The sequence below is a fragment of the Vigna angularis genome, chromosome 9 (assembly GCF_016808095.1).
Source record: "Vigna angularis cultivar LongXiaoDou No.4 chromosome 9, ASM1680809v1, whole genome shotgun sequence".
NCBI lineage: Eukaryota > Viridiplantae > Streptophyta > Magnoliopsida > Fabales > Fabaceae > Vigna > Vigna angularis.
Window position 1 is genome coordinate 6,508,015 of NC_068978.1, and position 19,608 is coordinate 6,527,622.

General features: G+C 30.5%; 2 protein-coding genes across 6 annotated transcripts; both read left to right on the forward strand.

Annotated features, from left to right (window-relative positions):
- The first annotated feature begins 2,292 nt into the window (after positions 1 to 2,292).
- On the forward strand, positions 2,293 to 7,302 carry LOC108322610 (mitochondrial adenine nucleotide transporter ADNT1). Its single transcript, XM_017554756.2, has 8 exons — positions 2,293 to 2,723; positions 3,394 to 3,442; positions 4,073 to 4,236; positions 4,512 to 4,549; positions 5,003 to 5,115; positions 5,641 to 5,754; positions 5,878 to 6,222; positions 6,920 to 7,302. The coding sequence occupies exons 1-8, from the start codon at positions 2,563 to 2,565 to the stop codon at positions 7,001 to 7,003; spliced, it is 1,068 nt and encodes a 355-aa protein (XP_017410245.1). The 5' UTR covers positions 2,293 to 2,562; the 3' UTR covers positions 7,004 to 7,302.
- Positions 7,303 to 11,765: 4,463 nt separating this feature from the next.
- On the forward strand, positions 11,766 to 18,005 carry LOC108322606 (protein SUPPRESSOR OF PHYA-105 1). Of its 5 annotated transcripts, XM_017554752.2 has the most exons (9): positions 11,766 to 11,877; positions 12,303 to 12,554; positions 12,654 to 13,737; positions 14,141 to 14,298; positions 14,625 to 15,468; positions 15,924 to 16,070; positions 16,495 to 16,812; positions 16,908 to 16,967; positions 17,493 to 18,005. In XM_017554752.2, the coding sequence occupies exons 2-9, from the start codon at positions 12,361 to 12,363 to the stop codon at positions 17,685 to 17,687; spliced, it is 3,000 nt and encodes a 999-aa protein (XP_017410241.1). In that variant the 5' UTR covers positions 11,766 to 11,877; positions 12,303 to 12,360; the 3' UTR covers positions 17,688 to 18,005. The 5 variants fall into 5 exon arrangements, with proteins under 5 accessions (XP_017410241.1, XP_017410237.1, XP_052724647.1 ...); XM_017554748.2 differs by having other exon boundaries at positions 12,303 to 13,737; XM_052868685.1 differs by lacking the exon at positions 11,766 to 11,877 and adding an exon at positions 12,002 to 12,023 and having other exon boundaries at positions 12,303 to 13,737.
- Positions 18,006 to 19,608: the final 1,603 nt, after the last annotated feature.

The following is a 19,608-nucleotide window of genomic DNA, read 5'->3' on the forward strand; positions in this document are numbered from 1 at the left end:
AGTAAGTGAGAGTAGAAGTGATAGAAGTACTCAACCTTACAAAGGTATTTTAAAGTTAACATCAAGGTATATATGTGATGTATATTAGTTCTTAAATTTAGTGTCTTTTAATTTGGAAAACTTGAAACTCATAAAATTGTGATTATGCTATATACACGATGTATGTAGGTTGTTTCATTATGATACGAATCACTTAATATCATAAATGTATTGACTCAAAATATAACTTTTTTCTAAATTTGAGTTTGTTATATAAGATATCATTATCACTTCTAATTTACTTCATTCATTTTAATAAACACAAAAAATTCCTATTGATTATTAATTAAATCATGATCTAACTAATCAAATTATCTAATTTACTTTCATTTTAAGCAATAATAATTTTGGAAAAATGATGTATGGTTTTAATTAAGAATTGTTGCGTTGAAATTTAATTATTATCTAAATAAATTTTTTTATGACATTGAATATAAAATGACATTATATATCTATATAAATAAATAAATAAGATTTAAGACAATATTAATACTGGTTTTTTAATTACAACCTTACTTTTTTGTAGTTAATTCAAGTACGCATATTTATTAAGAGAATATGAAATATGAAATATTAAATATTCATTATGAATTTAATGTTTATTTACTTAAATTTTAAAATAGTTTTCGATCATCATTTAACCATAAATTAGATAATGACTTATAAGTATAAGTTAGTTAGTTTATTAATCATAATGATTGGTAATAAAAAAATGTTATAAAATTAAGTGTTAAATATGTTTTTATTCCTTAACTTGAAATGAAAATTGGAATTAGTGTCTCTTTAAATTTTGATTTATTTTAGTCCTTTTAATGTTATAAATGTGTAGATTTAATATTTTTAATCAAATTTTATTAATTTTATTTTATATTTCAAATTATGTATAGAAAAAATGTTATTAAATAAAAAATGTATATATAAATAATATGTCAAATTATGTAAACAACTCAAATGCTATTGAAGAAAAAATGTGTCAAACTTGTAAACAACTCAAATGTTATGAAACGTGTTTAAAAGATAAAATAAACTTAACAAAATTTAGTTAAAAGAATTAAATCTATATATTTCTAATATTAAAAGACTAAATTGGATCAAAATTTTGAAGAGAAAGTAATTTTAATTTTTACTAAAATTTAACCCTAAAATTAATGCATTTAACTTTAAAACTATAATTAAATAAAATAAATTTCTTAAAATATTATATTTTAAGGAAAGGAGAATTATGTTTGTATTTTTTTACGCATAACTTGAAAAAGAAACAAAAAAAAAAACAGACAGGTAATATATTTTATTAGTAGCTTTGATTCTGCGTGCATTGACCACATTTTAACAACTATAAATATACGTTTTTCTATGAAAATTAATATTAAGTAAAAGAGTAACTTATAATCAAAGAATATTAACTATAATTTTTGTATTATTCTTTTTCCATTTTTAACTCTCTTTTCCCTTAATTTTAGGATTACAAAGGACTTGAAACTGAAGCCTTTTTAATATAACTCTTAAGTGTTACATAAATGAAATATTAATATCATACATACCTACTATTAAGGATGTTTATAACGCCTTTTAAATATGAGGATAAGTTTATTTATTTATTTTGATTTATGGTAAATTGTTATAAAAATAAGTATGAGCTATAATTATTATATAAAGTATAAATGGCTCACAAATACATGGTCACCACCAATATATATAGTTTTAAAAGTTTTGGATGAGTTGAAAGTGTTAGTATAAATTTGTATGAGTTTGTTCTAAATTATTGGCGATGAATCTCTTAAAAAGTTTCTAACATAAATATACATAACTTTTTTTTCTCATTTAAAAAATGTTAGTACACTATAGTAATAAATTTTTCCACATGAAAAATTAAGAATAAATTCATATAAGAACCAGCAGTATCCACAATTTCATTGCAAAATCATATACAAATTAAATTTGAAAAAATTGTTGATATATTTACATAATAACATCATTATATTGAGAAAGAAAAAGTAGAAATGAGAAGAGAATATTAAAACTAGAAAAAGATAATATAAAAATTAGAATTGATATTGTTTAATTATAACTTAATTTTTCAACTAAAAATATTTAAAATTAATTATTAACAATTGTTGAAATGTACTTAAAACTAATACTAAAAAAAACAATTTATTAAAAATAACATATTTTCATTTTTATTTGATAAATCTCACCTTACAGCTTGGAACATAGGTTATAAAGAGTGATGCAATAGAGCAAAAGGTGTTTATATATAGAACGGTGTCGTAACGACGTGACTCTTCCCTCGTTGCTGTGTTGTAGTAGTTGTTGGCATTGGTGTGTGAGCTCACTCTTCTCTCTTCGAAGCTCCCGCAGCCACCACACCACTCACTGTTAGCGAGCGAGCGAGTAATGATCGCTTCGCCGCAATAATCGCCGGAACAATTTGCCGTTTCCCTGCTGAGATCTCTCACTCTTCGACGATTCCGATACGTCGATTTTGTTCCGGGTAGGTTAGGTTATATAATAGTTTTTCCATTTATGGCTTCGGAGAATGTGAAGACTGGGGATTCCGCCGTCACCACCATCGTCAACCTCGCCGAGGAAGCCAAGCTCGCCCGAGAAGGCGTAGTCAAGGCTCCCAACTACGCGCTCGCCAGCATCTGCAAGTCACTTGTTGCGGGTGGCGTCGCCGGAGGAGTGTCAGTTCCGTTTCTCATTTCCTATTTTATTTTTTGATTAACATTTTAGTTATGAATAATATGTTATGAGAATATGTATCTATAATTGGTTGATTTGAAGTTTTTTGTGTGGCTTGGATCAACAGCGAAGGGGCCTTTTAATATGTCTCGTTTGGGGGTTAATTTCGTGTGGGTTTATTAATCTGGCTTTTGTGTCTGGTGAAGTGGATTGAGTGTAGGATCCGTTTAATATAAAAGATGCTATTGATTTTGTAAGTCAATGGGTGTGGTTTTGGTCATGTTTGCTAGGATTGGATCACTTGCGATTAGTGAAAATCACTCAGAGTGTTGGGGTTTTGGAATAAGGTTTAGTTTGTTGTGCATGTGTGCCATTTATCGTGGAAGTCACTTGCGATTAGTGAAAATCACTCACAGTGTTGGGGTTTTGGAATAAGGTTTAGTTTGTTGTGCATGTGTGCCATTTATCGTGGAAGTCACTGCAAAATCTTTGTTCCCTTGATACTTTGACTGTCATGCAATTTCGTTTTAATTTCCGTGAGTTGAAATATAGTTACAATCACAACGCCCCATAGCCCAATTTTCCTGGCTAATATTTCTTGACAATCGTTTGGAAAACTGTTTTGGTGATATTTAAGATTTAACCGAACCAATTTTTTTTTTGTCTGTGCAGGTCACGTACTGCAGTTGCTCCTCTGGAACGGTTGAAAATTTTGCTACAGGTTAGTTTGTTTAGGTGTTTATTCCTACATGAATATAGCTATTATGTCTGCTGAATTTATGTGGGGAGAGAGATTTAGAGGAAGGTATTACAGAATGTTTTGGAAAAAAATTAGAGAATGGGAACGCTTTATCATTCAAGAGAATATTCAGGACAGAAGTTCTGCACACACAGAGAGTCGGACTCTGTTCTGTTGAACTTCTTCATTAGCATTCATAGGAAGAAAATAAAAAGCAAAATAAATCAAACTTCTTTTATAGGTTAAAATCAACTTATTTACCAAAGCTATTGGCCTAGTTAAATAAGAGAGCCTTCTATAAAAGTTGAAGTACATAATTTGATTTTAACTAATGGGAGAAGTTTGATTCGTTTTACTTTTTTATTTTCTTCTCTTATTGCTTATGAATATGTTTATCCAGGGAGGGCATAGTGGAGACTATTCCCTGTGATTATGTAACATAACATGAGATGCACGAACATAATGTTTCCTGTGTACAACAATTGTCAGTATTTTCATCCATTTATTCTTGCTTGCTTATACCGGGATCAAAAGTATGTTGTATCTTGCCTTGCTTGTTTGCATACATCCTACTTTCTACAAATGACATGTCTCTGGGTTTGCCATATGCAGGTCCAAAACCCTCATAACATTAAATACAATGGAACTATACAAGGCCTAAAATATATATGGAGAACTGAAGGTCTCCGTGGACTTTTCAAAGGGAATGGTACTAACTGTGCTCGAATAGTCCCTAACTCTGCTGTGAAGTTCTTCAGTTATGAGCAAGCTTCTAAGTATGTTTTTCTTCTATACTAAATATTGTGTGGATTGTTTTATTTTTTTTTTTTTTTAGGTTTTCATTCCAGGGTACTATTATACCAAATACTAATCATCTTTTGGAAAATTTGCTTCTGCAGTTTTCTCTTAACATGTTCCATTTCCTGCATGGCTTGTTTAAATAGGGTCACTCCAGTGGCTAAAATTCTCTTTTTATTATTTCAGTGCATCCCACTTCATATTTTATAAACTTGTCCCGTTTTTCTCTGACTCTCCCTTCCTATTATGACAGAGGTATACTGTACATGTATCAGCAGCAAACTGGAAATGGTATGTTCATGTTTACAATTTTTTATTGACATAATTTGTGTTTGGTTGGGATAATATTTTTTTAAAATAGATAAAGGGCAAGTATAGATTTGACTGAAATTGATGATTTGGATTATGAAGCTCTTCTTTCTGGAAAACTCTTCCTTTTTGGTTTATTATTCCTGTACTATGAGATTCCCCCGGTATATTAGTAACTCATTTAATTACTTTTAGAGTTTAGACTTTCTCTCTGCATAAATCATCATCTTGATGAAAATGCCTGGCCATTGAGGCAAAATGTGGAATTATGAATCCCTTTTAATAACTTTGATTTAAAAAAATATCTCCCCTCAATAACTCAACCACTTATTGCAATGCAGGTTGAAACAAGTTCTTGATCTTGTTTTGAATTGACAACTTTTAGAGTTAAGACCCTTTTGGTTATTTAATCATTTTCTCTTGTGCCTTGTGCAGAGGATGCTCAACTGACTCCTGTTTTACGTCTTGGAGCTGGAGCTTGTGCTGGAATAATTGCTATGTCTGCAACTTATCCAATGGACATGGTCCGTGGCCGTATTACTGTGCAGGTATGTTCTCCATTTTTATTTTGGTAGAACCACTAAAAGTACAACTGGAAACAAGACTCTGTCTTGTAAATCTTTATTGCTTTATTTCCATCTCTGCACCTACCAATGTAATAGGCATCGAAATGGCTTAGAATGTTACAACATATTTTCCCCAGAGGTTGTTAGAGAGAACCTCACTCTCCACAATAATCCTGAACTTTTCCTTCTCTTACTCCCAAAAACTCCCCCTGCTCACCTCTCAATAAGACTATTCATAATTGTCTGTTACAGTTATGTAATTACAACTATACTAACTACCTTCTCTTTTCCTTCTTTTGTAAACTGTATCAAACCTATCATATTTTTACATTTACCAAATGTTTGTTTTCTTGTTGGAAGCTAAAGTGGTGGCTGGAAGTGTAGAATAATGCATCTTATAATAGTTGTAAAATTAAATGGAGAATAAAATTATGTTATTTGTATCGATGCTTTTGTAGTCTTCATGATTTATAGAAATTCATAAAGTTTATTGCCTTGTATTTGCAGACTGAGGCATCCCCATATCAGTACAGAGGAATGTTTCATGCTTTGTCTACTGTGCTCAGGGAAGAAGGTCCCCGTGCTTTATATAAGGGCTGGCTTCCTTCAGTTATTGGAGTTGTGAGTAATATTTTCAAATTATCTTTTTTCTTTACAAAGATGAAGATTATGTTTTTAATTTTGCAAAGAATATAACCTTCTTCTTGGGTGCTTCTGACAGAATTAATACTCTCTTTTCTCCAGATTCCTTATGTAGGTCTCAACTTTGCTGTGTACGAGTCTCTAAAAGATTGGTTAGTTAAATCCAACGCATTTGGTCTTGCTGATAATTCGGAGTTGGGTGTGACAACACGCCTGGCTTGTGGTGCTGCTGCTGGAACTGTTGGACAAACTGTTGCTTACCCTCTTGACGTTATTCGTAGAAGAATGCAGATGGTTGGTTGGAACCATGCTGCTTCTGTTCTAACTGGTGATGGAAGAGTCAAAGTCCCGCTTGAATACACTGGAATGATTGATGCATTCAGGAAAACTGTGCAGCATGAAGGATTTGGTGCATTATACAAGGGTCTTGTGCCCAACTCTGTAAAGGTCTGTGTCTCATCTGATGCTTGTGATCTATTCTATAATGATTGTGTTGTAGAGTGTAGAATTTTTTCTTGTCAGAAAAGGAAGGCTTGCATTTTCTACCATCACTTTAGAATCTAGAGTGATATTACTGTTGTCACCAGAAAGGCATAAATTTGCAGGACACCTTATCACATGGATTATTCGTGTAGGATTCCCTCGATCATACTCTGCTGTCATTAACCTTTGATAAGAGCAGTAAACATAATAAGCTGGCTTGATTATAACAAAAACCAACATTTCAACTCCCATTGCCTATGGTTGAGCTTTAGCCAAATACTGAACTATTGATACGGTACAGTAATTGGTCAGTTCCGGATTAACTTACAAAGATAACTGCAGACATATGCACACTACCTAGATTTGTAGGATTGTTTATAAATCTTTGGCGATGTGCCGTAGTTTGAATATTTTGGGTTGCTGTTGAATTTCTTTTATTGTTTTCAAGAACCATGCAGAGAGTAGATAATTCCACTTGTTTAGTTTTTTTGTTCGGCAATTCCATTTGTTTAGTGACATTACTGGATGTTCCTTTCATGCTTGGCGTTTTAATTATTCTCATTTCCCTTTCACACAAATGTCAAGTAAACTCACCCGAAAATTATTGTTTAATGGCTTTGCTTTGTTTATAGCATTCTTTAACTCGTACGATGTTTTGCAGGTGGTCCCATCGATAGCTCTCGCTTTTGTGACATACGAGATGGTGAAGGACATTTTAGGAGTTGAGATCAGAATATCAGACTGAAGTTTGATAACCACATGAAATAAATCTGTTCAACTGGTGTGGTTTTTCATTGAATTTTTTTCGTAGGCAAGGGGATGCTGAGATGGTAAGCTAAAGTTATTTTCTTTATTTTCCTCTCTCGAAGGATGAGTTTAGAAACTCTTAGAACTAGGATTCATAAATTTATTCCCTTGTTCTATTTGTTTTCGTTCGATTTGTCCATAATAAGTGTTGTGGAAAAAACAATGCAAGGACATAACTTGGTCTTTCTGCACTGGTTGAGAAAGCATTTTTCTTAGTGGATTTTGCATCAACTAATATTTTTCTGCCCCTCCCTACCCTCTCCTATATACGTTTTGAATGATTGATTATGTGACAACGTTTGCTGCCGCGTGCTGAGAAAGTAGGACTTGTTCACCATATTTACTCTTCTTTGGGAGTCCCACAGAAACAGGAGGGTTGGACGACCAACATCTTATTAATATTTTTAGCCATTGAAGTGTAACGAACATCTTATCTGCCTGTTCATTGATTCATTGTTAACTGAAACTATTGAACATTTTAAAACGAAGCTAGAACATCAACCCAATGGAGCGTTTTACAAACATTTTTTATTAATAACTAGGTAATAGGGGACACATGGTCAATTCCAATTGTCAGTTTTTATATTCCGATGGCACTATATATTTCATAACTTAATTCTTGATTTACTTTTAACTGTTGAATTAGGTTAATCTAAAAGTTTAAATTTATATTTTGAAATACAATTTGTACTTTCAAATTGAAAGTTTCAAAATAAAAATTTATATTCTCATTTAAAATTTGTTTTTCAAATTGTGTAATCCAAAATGTGAATTTTAAGATTTGGATTGATTTACTTGTAATATTTAGCAAAAATGATTATGTACTAACAAAAATGTTCATTTACTTGAAAGTTGTATTGATGATTTTGTTCGACAAAAATGAATGATCAATTTTGAAATGAAATGTCAAATAAAGTTTATGTGTTGATTAATATAGATGAAATTCTTGATACTATGAAATATCACTCAACAACAAATGAATTATTTAAAGGAGATTGTAGTGAAATATTTACAACAAATGAATTCTTGTATACATTCATCCTTCTTCAATCATTTTGCAGGCTGATTGCAGTGCAATACAAGTTCCTTTAGACACATAGTTACAATCAATCCTCTTCTATAATGTAATATGATTTGTTTATATATACCCAGAGTCATTACAAGAACAAGTGACAATTAAATTCATTATAATTAATAACTTGTCATAAAATGATGCTACTTTGTTTTACCTAGTCATTTGACCTAGGTATGAATATGACACATATTATACCACCAAAGCATTCATTCACTCATGCAACCATTTTAGGTCCAAGACACTGCAAGACACTGCATTCCAAATAGGATGTTGATCCCCCTTCCATTGCACATGAAGTCAAGGGATGGTCTACATGTACTTGTATTGATGCAAGACATGATCCAACAGATGGAGACTTTTGTAAGTTTCTAGGAAAATGTATCAAGAGAACATTGAGATCCATTTAAATGGTTTTTACTATGATGTTCTTTTTATGACCTTCAAATGACTGCACTATGACTCCAACCATCAATTGGAACCATATTTCTCCTCCTCATATAAATGGGTTAAAATTATTGAGACCGCTACTAAACAAAGTTATTTGCAATATAATATAAAACAAATATAAGGAATATAAATGGTTAAATTACTTACATGTTGGTGAGTGCATGTAAACCAAAGGAATGTAAATGCTTAAATTAAAGAAGATAGTTCCCTGCTTGCATAGTTCTTATCTTGAATTATAAGATCAAGTGACGATTTCACTCAACACTTACTTTAAAGCTTTTTCAAGTGACAAAATCTTCCATGAATCCATAAATTTCTTTCTTCCACATTCTTTTTTCTTTCTCATTTGTAACAAATTGTAAACGTTCTTCCTACTTCAACTGCTTTTTCAACTAGAATAATGTAAAAGAACTTAGAAACAAATTTTCACACTGAATAATGTAAAAGAACAAGAGAAACTTAAAACGGAGAGTTAAACTATGTTTCAAAATCTTTTCAAAAGTTTTTTTCAAAGCATCACTTATATTAAGTAATCAGACAATTTGTATGATATATAATTTATCAATAAATTTTTGAAATACTTTTTCATATATGTTCTCTTTCTTTAGTTAACACAATAAACAATATAACATATTAGGAAGAGATTATTTGATATTTTTATATTGGTTCGTCTGATAATATAAATTACATTTAGTTTTTGTATTAACTAGTCAAGTTTCATTGGGTAAACTACTAATGTAAAACACAAATGAGTATTCTTTCCAATTGAATCCACTTCTGCATAACCTCATATAAGTATTCTTTTGTATCAAATCCACTTCTAGTTAACCTCATTAAGTATTCTTTAATACTTAACCACTCTTACGTAAAAAGCTTAAGTATTATTTAAGACTTTAGCTACTCTTGGCTAATCCATTCAAGTATTGTTTCAATAACAAGTCATTCATGACTTGACACAAGTATTCTTTAAACATCAAGTCTCTCTTTACTCAAAACAAAGTAAATGTATTTATGATCAACAAATCACATATTTAACTCATTAGAAAAAGATCTAATCTTTTAGTGTTTAGTAGGTTAAACACTTATTACTAATTTGCTAAAATGAACAAACAAGCAATATTTTTTGTAAAACTATTTAAGCTGGGAAATATTTTGTCAATAATTAAACATTTTTTCATTTTGAATACTTATACTCTCTTTCTTGAAAGATGACTTTACATGAGCTTAGAAGAAAAATGTTGCTGTAAAATTATAGATTTTTTACCGTCCATTCTAAAGTTGACAAAGCAAATGACAAAGAATTGGTGAAGCAAAGTAGTTTTAATGAGTTAAAAAATTCATATAAAAGTTTTAACATAAATCTTCTTGATTAAATATAGGAAACAAACATTTTGTATAATATAAAATAAGCATATAGACATATATAAAATCAATATTTATGTAAAAATTATATGCCTATCATCTAAACATATAATAAATGTTTATCAAATGTATATGTGCGTATCATCTAAGCATATAAATGTTTATCAAATGTAAAAACAAACTGAAGAGTGTTATATCATCTCTCAAACAAAATATATGCATGTTTTATTATTTGTTTGGAACTTGCTTCATACAAAGGAAGTATTACTATATTTTATGCTTTGTTGTTTTTAGCATGTAATTAAAACTATGCGCGTCAAACTTTTCCTTTACATTTCATAAATTAAACTTGTATTCAATGGCATGTTTCTAAGGGTTCTTGTTATATCATCTTCCTTGTATTGTATTGTTTTGTTCACATTCCTTTGTCTCTTATATCCATAGGTTCTAAAGAGCAACCATACAATAAAAGGTAAAGGTAAGAGATTAAGTGTCTTGAGCAATGAAACTAATAATTCATGTACTTTTAAATCTTTTCACCTATTAACTCCCATAAGAAATTATGAAAATATAAGAGATGATAACAAATGAAACTAACTTTAGTTTTAGTAAAGTTTTGATTAATAACAAACACTAAACTTAATTTAATATTATTTTAGGTTTTCGTTTTCATATTATTTGCATTTTTTATTATTTTTCAAAGGAATGATAATCAAATCATTATTAAACAATAATTTAACATGTAAAATACTATTTTCTCTTCTACACAACACGAGAGACAGGTTCTTTATGTGCATAGCCCCAACACAAGCCACATATATGCAACTCAAAGAATATCAGTGGCACGTGTAAAGTAGATTTACCAAACTACTGTAAACCTCTTTAACTTTTTTAATGTTAATACTAACATTCATTACAAATACTTGAATACTGCCACTTGCAACCGCTGACACTTAGAATCATGCATAGCGTCGTGTCATCTTAGTAACCACCGAACATGTTTTTCTCCAAAATTAATAATTTAATTTTAAAAATATTTAAATCATTTAATACAAAATATAACACAAATGTTTTTTTCTTTATAAAAACACTGAGGATTATATTATATTATATATAATTTTTATTTGATTATAAATTATTGTATAAATTTATTAATTTTTATAAAAATGATTTTAGAAATCATGTTAATTATAAATTTTAATTAAATACTAACACAAAATCGTTCAGGCCTTTCAATTTATGTTTGTTGTTAAATTGAGTTCAGCTTAGATTTTAGCTACAAATCTTAATTTATACTGAATAGAGTAATAAATATCATATTACTTTTATTATTGCGAAAAAAGCTTAAGAAACAAGTCAAGTTTCTACAAATTATAACAGGAAGTAAAATAAAAAATGAAACTACTATGATTATATTTAAGACCATAGAAATATCTTAACTTTAAACTTATCTTTCTTTAATGTAAATAAAGTTTCAAATAGGATGAAATTCTAAACCACTAGGCTCTACAGTAATGAAAAGACTATGCAATCTTTGATCACATAAGAAAAAAAAAAAGTTTAACAAGAACATTAGATAGTTGACGTAGTCACTTGGACCACCTTAATAAAAATATAAAAAAACATCAATTGATAAAAAAAAATATTAATTTATACTTCATTTAAATTTGTGTAGCTGGCGGCGGCAACATGATATCGTGGCAGTACTTTTGGCCTCAGACGTGGACAGTCCTATATGCTCCGAATCTAATTAATGAAAAAGAAAAAACTACTAAATTGTGTCCATAATAATTATAATAAATATCTAACCCAAAAACAACCTAAGTTTTTCTCTCAATTCAAGTATTTATTGGTTTCATTGTACTATTTGTTTGTCAGTTTTGTACCAAGATATTTCTTTTCTGAGAGGAACTCTTGTTAACTATGAGGTAACCATCTAAATCATTCTCTTTATCAGTTTATTTTATCCATTGGTCTCTGATATCTCTTTCTATCATGCTGCTTACAACTTGTTCATTCATTGGTGTTTTTATTTGTTCTTTCTGCACACAATCGTACACTCTCTATATTTCATGTTAGCAAAATGGTTAACTTTATATTTTGTCATCTGACACAAAAATTATATCTCTGGTTATAACAAATTGAACAGCTTCAGTACATGCATGCTCATGTCCCCTTTGGAAATTTTGACATCTATTTGTATCGGCTGACCGTAATGAGTCTAAGTATTGTATTACTATAACTGTGTCTAGGTTTTCAGTTTCTATTTTCATAGTTTCTCATTCTAATTATGTTGAAGTTTGTTCTCTGAACTATTTTTTGTGATCTCACTGTTCTAAATCTTCTGGTGCAGTTCTTTCAAATTAATGGAAGGAACTGCATTTGGATGTGCATGAGTTTTGCTAGAAGACATGAGTACTGCAAATGGTGGGACCGGGACTGGGACTGAGGAGCACAAGAGAAAAACTAATGATTCTTTTCTTAAGAATGGGGGTCAGCAAAACATGTCAAGGTCACCTAGATTGTGCACACCTATTAAGAAGGAATTGTCTGAAAATTTGCCAAATGACAATGTGATTGGTAATCAGGACAATGGTATGAATAGGTATGTAATTTCCTTTGCTGGATCTGGACTTCCTAGTACTAGTTTGTGTTCTGGTTTAGATTCTGAACACATTGTTGAAAAGTTGTCTGCTGCTATTAGGAATTATAAGAGCAAGAACTCAGATTTAGTTACTCTCCCACATAATTCAATACAGACAAGGAATCAATTGACGGTTGAGTCTAAGTATAATGACATAAATAGAGAAGTTGTTTCCAAGGTTGAAGAACAGATACCATTCAGATTAAGTAAGGTACTTAAGGGAAAGGATTTTGAAGTTTGGGACCTGAAGCCTTTATCTGGTAATAGTGTAAATCAGATTATAATCTCAAACAATGCACATCTTATTAGCAGTATGACCCAGAGTACTTCATCTGCATATAATTATCCTCAGTTGATTGTAAAGCAAACAAGGAAGGGAAAGGAGGTTATTTGTGAAGATTTAAAAGACAAAAGCTTCGGCATTGTAGGAGGACACAAGAGTCTGGAGGATGAGAAATCTTTTGCAGCCATGTTTCAATCTGATACACTGAGGAGATCAAATGTTGATGATGATGATAATAAGCCTTTAGTGGAAGAAACTGTAGTGTCTGGTAGCAATGAAATAAACTTAAGAGAGTGGCTGAAATCTGAATGTCATAACATGAAGAAATTAAGAAAAATTCATATATTTAAGCAGGTATTGGAATTGGTTGATTTTGCACACTCCCAAGGACTTGTCTTGCTAGACTTTTGGCCATCTTGTTTCACCTTATTGTGTTCAAGTAAGATTAAGTACATTGGTTCATATGGTCAAGAACGGTTAGGCAATGAATTCATGACCTGCAATGTGACTAGGAAAAGGCCTCTGGAACAGAATACCTGTGCTTGCCAAAGTTCAAGTACAAAGCAGCAAAAGCTGTTTGAAGAGTCAGGATCTTCTGGGCAGTCGCATCAATGCTCCTTTACTCATGGCTTCAGGACAATAGTGAATCAAACTGACTCTAACACAATCCGATCCTTGGAATCAAGGATTAAAGATATTTCTAATTGTCAACATACTATTACCAAAGAAAATCAGTTTATGTCTGCTACCATTCCTACCATTCCATTAGAAGAGAAGTGGTATTGTAGTCCAGAAATGCTGAATGATGGAGTCTGCACCTTGTCATCTAATATTTATAGCCTTGGAATTCTTCTTTTTGAAGTAAGAAAATATTGTCTCACACATTGTACCTTTCATAAAGCTTTATCATATATTATTTTTATTGATAGGAAGCCAAATGATTGTGTTGGATTTTAATAATGAAACTAACCATAGGGTTTCAATATGCTTCATTATTTTTTTTTTCTGAACATGTTCATGAAAATGATGAGATTTTGGTTGCTGCAACCAGCAAGAAATTAATTCCAAACAAAACATCTGTCTGACATGCAGTACCAAACCTTTAGAATGGACATTGAAACATGAGTTATGGAGGATTGAACTTTCTGGATTAAAGTTAAATATGTTGATCATTTTAAGTATTTAAGTTGCTATTAATCATATTCAAACATTAATTGTTTAAATATGTTAATCTTTTAAACATTTATGTGGATGGTATTCTCAGTTGCTGTGCGATATTGAATCAAGGGAGGCGCATTCAACTGCGATGTTGGAGTTGTGTCATAGAATCTTACCGCCTAAATTTCTAGCAGAAAATCCAAAGGAAGCTGGCTTTTGTCTTTGGCTTCTGCATCCTGAACCATCCTCTCGTCCTAATGCCAGGTGATGTAACATGCTCTCTTTCTTATGTTTGTCGATACCTTTCTGCCTCATTTGAATTTGTATAATTTTTCTTACTCAAGAATGTATCCTGAAAGTGCCATCTTTCAATGGCTTCATGATGGATGTGATAGTAGTGAGATACTGATATTGAGAGGAACTTAGGACATCATTTGTTATATGGCCACTGATATAAATGAGTGGTGCTAACTACACAAACTCTATATGACTGTCTCAATCAATCATACAGATAAAAGAATATTTATATAGATGTTGAAGAAGCTTCTATTTATATTATAATTTTTTAATTCTTCTGTTATGTACAACAGGATCATTTTAGAATCTGAGTTTATACGAGAATCAGAGGAATCAAGCTCTATAGAAGATGTTGGAATATCTGATGATGAGGGTGAAACAGATAAATTACTACATTTTCTAACTTCACTCAAAGAAGAAAAGATGATACAGGCTTCCAAGTTGGAAGAACAGCTAAATTTGTTGTATGAAGATATTCAGGAGGTAGAAAGAAGATATTCATTTGGTACAGATTCAGTATTTCCTTTGGCACAAATGAAAAATTCAGAAGTGAGTCAGAACAATTTGCATTTTCAAGATTCTTCTAGTTCAGACATCAGTAGATCCATTCAAAGGTCATTTGGTGATGAAGAAAGATTTATGGCTAACATAAGTCAGCTAGAGAATTCTTACTTTTCTACAAGAATCCGAGTCCTGCCAAAAGATGATTCATCTATTCCAAGCAATGATAAAAATCTGATGGAAAATAGATGGAGATTGCCTCAAGGAGAGCATGCAAATAAGGAGCCTAGAAGAATAAATACTTCTGTTGGTTGTCTAGGATCCTTCTTTGAAGGTTTATGCAAGTTTGCTCGTTACAGCAAGTTTGAAGAGCGTGGCAGATTAAGAAATAGAGATCTGCTTAGTTCTTCCAATGTAATGTGTGCTTTAAGTTTTGACCGTGATGAAGATTACATGGCAGCAGGAGGAGTTTCAAAGAAAATCAAGATTTTTGACCTCAATGCTATTTCAAGTGATTCTGTTGACATTCAGTACCCATTGGTTGAGATGACAAATAAATCAAAGCTTAGCTGTGTGTGCTGGAACACCAACATTAGAAATCATCTGGCATCTACTGACTATGATGGTGTTGTTCAGGTGTGTATACCTTGCATCATTAGAACTATAATCGATGAAATGGTTTAATATGTTTAAGTCTATGCACATATAACTAAATTTTCTTAGTCCACATAATTTTCTTAAGTAGTCCTTATCTATATATATATATATATATATATATATATATATATATATATATAGACATTTCATATTAGTTAGTTTCAGATTCATACATTATCAACTTAACATGAATAATGATAGGTACCACTTTAAAAACTTTTACAATTTGTGAAGACTTAAAACTAACATTTTGTTAGTGGTATTAAAACTATATTATGATATTTCCAAGGACTAAAATTATTGAAATATTGATGAAAACCAATTTTAGTGTTGTCTCCTTTCATTCATACTAACCAAACTTTCATTGCCTTTGCATTTGACTGTTTCTTAGGTTTCATTGACATTAATAACATAACTTGTATGGATGAATTCAGATGTGGGACGCAGACACTGGTCAGCCATTGTCCCAATATATGGAGCACCAAAAGAGAGCTTGGTCTGTTCATTTTTCTCTGTCAGACCCAAAAATGTTTGCTAGTGGAAGTGATGACTGCTCTGTCAAACTGTGGAATATCAGCGAGGCATGCTTTCTTTTATGCATTTAATAGTAACAATTTAGTTTTGTTCCAAAAATATGCTGTTTTAGAAATCCAAGATAGCATTTGTAATACTTGTACCCTTATTTATATCCACTAAAGCATTAAATTTTACTAAAATGCTACATTAATTTGGGATATTCTAGTCTACAAATGTAATGGTTAATGTTTTCTTAAAGGCCGTGAACTAGGTTACCCAATTATAGTTTTGGAATGAAGGGAATAATGCATTGGTATTTATATTATTTGAAGTTGAATAGTAGAATATTTTTCATGTTGTTTTTCCTCTTCCCTAGAAAATAAAAAGAATGATATGAAGAGAAACATAACTATGTGATAGAAAATATGCTTTTGAATGCTATTGCTTCATACTGCATACTAATTGTCTGATATGCTATTGTTTGTGCAGAAAAATTCTCTGGGAACCATCTGGAACCCTGCCAATATATGCTGTGTTCAGTTCTCTTCTTACTCAACAAATCTTTTATTTTTTGGATCAGCTGATTACAAGGTTTATGGTTATGATCTTCGTCACACTAAGATTCCGTGGTGCACATTAGCTGGTCATGGCAAAGCTGTTAGTTATGTAAAATTTATAGATGCTGAAGCAGTTGTCTCTGCTTCCACTGACAACTCTTTGAAGCTTTGGGACCTGAAGAAAACCAGCTCTTCTGGTTTGTCATCTGATTCTTGTGTCTTAAACTATAAAGGTCATAGTAATGAAAAGGTTGGTCTCTCAACATATTTTATCACACTTTTCTGTATTCTTTTATTTGTTCTTCTAATCTGTTTATCTTTCATCATTATCATCTTCTTCTGCAGAATTTTGTGGGATTATCTGTTTTGGATGGATACATTGCATGTGGTTCAGAATCTAATGAGGTATGGCTTTTGTTTTTTTCATATCCTTGAATTTGCAATATGGAATGGAATAATAGTCTCAGTTCACCCTTGGATGCTGATTGTCGTGAAACCGGCAAAATATTTCAAAATCTGCACTATATGTGGGAAAAGAATTTGGTTGAATTTTCTTATCTCTTTTGGGTTACTTTATGCTTATTTAGAAGCCTGATCATGGAATGAAGTTGTGTATAGGCTAATGTTTACATAGATTTGTTATTGCTTTCATCATATACGTATGTATGATTAGTTTTGCTTTTGTTCTTTTATGAATTGTCTTACTGATCTTGAAAAAAATCAAGCTTTGTTATCACAAGTCCTAATACAGATTAAAATATTATATCTTCTGGATCACCAAGCATAAATGTGTTCTGGATCACCGAGCATAATTATTTATACCTTGTGAAAGATGCTTGGTATATAGGTCAGGAATTTAATATAAGGGTTAAATACATCCTTAAACTTTGATATAAATTGTAATTCATTTTAAACATTTCTACCTTTCAGGTGTACTGTTATCACAAATCACTGCCCGTGCCAATTGCTTCTCACAAATTTGAGTCAATTGATCCTATTTCTGGTCATCTAAATAGTGGTGATAATAGTGGACAGTTTGTTTCTAGTGTTTGCTGGAGAAACAAATCTAGCATGCTTGTTGCAGCCAACTCAGTTGGAATTGTGAAACTGTTGCAGATGGTCTGACAGAAAAGATAAAATATTTGGTTGAGACACTGAACCTAGAAAGCTTTCATTTCTTGACTGCATAATTTGTTTAGTATCCTTCAAAAGACTAAGTTTGTGTTTTATTTGAGATAAAATCTCAGGCTTCAATGATTAAAGGGATAAAAAGCTTAAATGGAGTATTGATTTGTCATTGCTTCTAAACCAAAATTAGGTGAACAAGAAATGTATATAGCATGTAGTAATGTAGGCTTTGGATTGAAGCACTGGTGAAGCTGGAGCTTGCAACTTTTCTTTCAAATATCAGTATGACATGGGACTAGAGGTTTTCTTTGATCCTTTACTTCTGTATATAGCACACCTTCCAATGTAGAGATAGATACCTATTAACTTCCAAATCACTTTTAATTTATCAGAAAAAGTACATTTTATGACCTATGCTTTGCTCTTAATTTCCAAACCTATCTGTAGTTTATATAGTGGTTCAATTAGGAATGTTACACCTTTAAAAATTGTGCAAAGTTGCATGTTTTTGCTATAATATGGTGGTTACGGAGGTACTGGTGAGAGTTAAGGAGATGGTGAAGAAAACTAGTGAGATGGCTCTCAACAATGAACCAATTTTTCTATAATATTTTTGGCTTTCTAACTACTTTAATTCAAAACAGTTCCCAAACTCTAAACTCCAAATAATTGCTAGCTAATCGAAAGTCGTAGCAATGATTCTCTTTCCTGAAAATCCAGTTTAGCAAGGATGATGAATAAAATTGATATATACTTCAAAATAATATGGCGAAATATAATTTTAATAAATAGTTTGAAGATAAAAAATATATTTAATTTAAATATATTTTTTAATAATTTACTTTCAGAATAAATTCTCATTAATAATGAGTACTAAAAGTTTTTTAAGTCTCCACCATGTTAAGTTAAATCACAATAATTTGTAGTACCTAATTATATTTCTACTTAAAGAATTTAAACATATTTTCTTTTGATTAAATCTGTTTTATTTGTAGTACCTAATAATCACATTTTTTTTTTCATAAAAGACTCGTTCTCATATCCATCAACAAATATAGTTGTATTCTTGCTCATACCCGTTTTCATACTGATACAATATCAATTAATTATTATTTTTTAAATCACGAAAAATAAAATATTATATTATAAAATAATATATTTAACGTCAAATATTTAGAAAAAAATTATAAATATATAAATTTTAAATGAAATAATAAATAGTTAAAAGTGAAAAAATTATATAAAATATTATATAATTACACATAAATAAAATTACATGACAATAAACAATGTTCATTAAATTTCAGAAGGTTAATGAAATAAAGTTGATAAAGTTATAAAATATTTTCAAAAAATTATAAAAAGTTAATTAGTTCAAAAATATATCAAGTGTTTCTTTACTTCCTTTCTCCAAATTATAATAAAATATCTTTAGTTATACATTAATAAAGATTATAATTTATTAATTAAATGAAATCCCATAATGTTGGTATTTATTTTTCATTTGAAAGAGAAAATAGAGAAGTTGTGGATGGGGCAACAGAGAACAAGAAGAATAGGAAAAAAAAGGAGATAAATTGTCGTGATTGTGAAATAGTAGAAGAAAAAAAGGAATTACTTGTATCACAATGTAACATTACTTGTATCAAAATAACATTAAAGTTATATCACAATAACATTACTTGTATCAAAATGTAACTTTTTTAAAACTTACATCATGTTAGTAATTTTAGTTTTAAATTATTCCAAATTGGTAAAATAAAATAAAATCAGACAACTTTTCTCATTTTTTACAGTCATATAATTTTGGAAACATTTTTCAAAGTTAAACATCCTGCTAAAGTTGTCCTTAGTAAATCAATCACTTTTAATTCACAAAGCACCATGAAAAAGCATAATCTTAATTGAACCTACCACT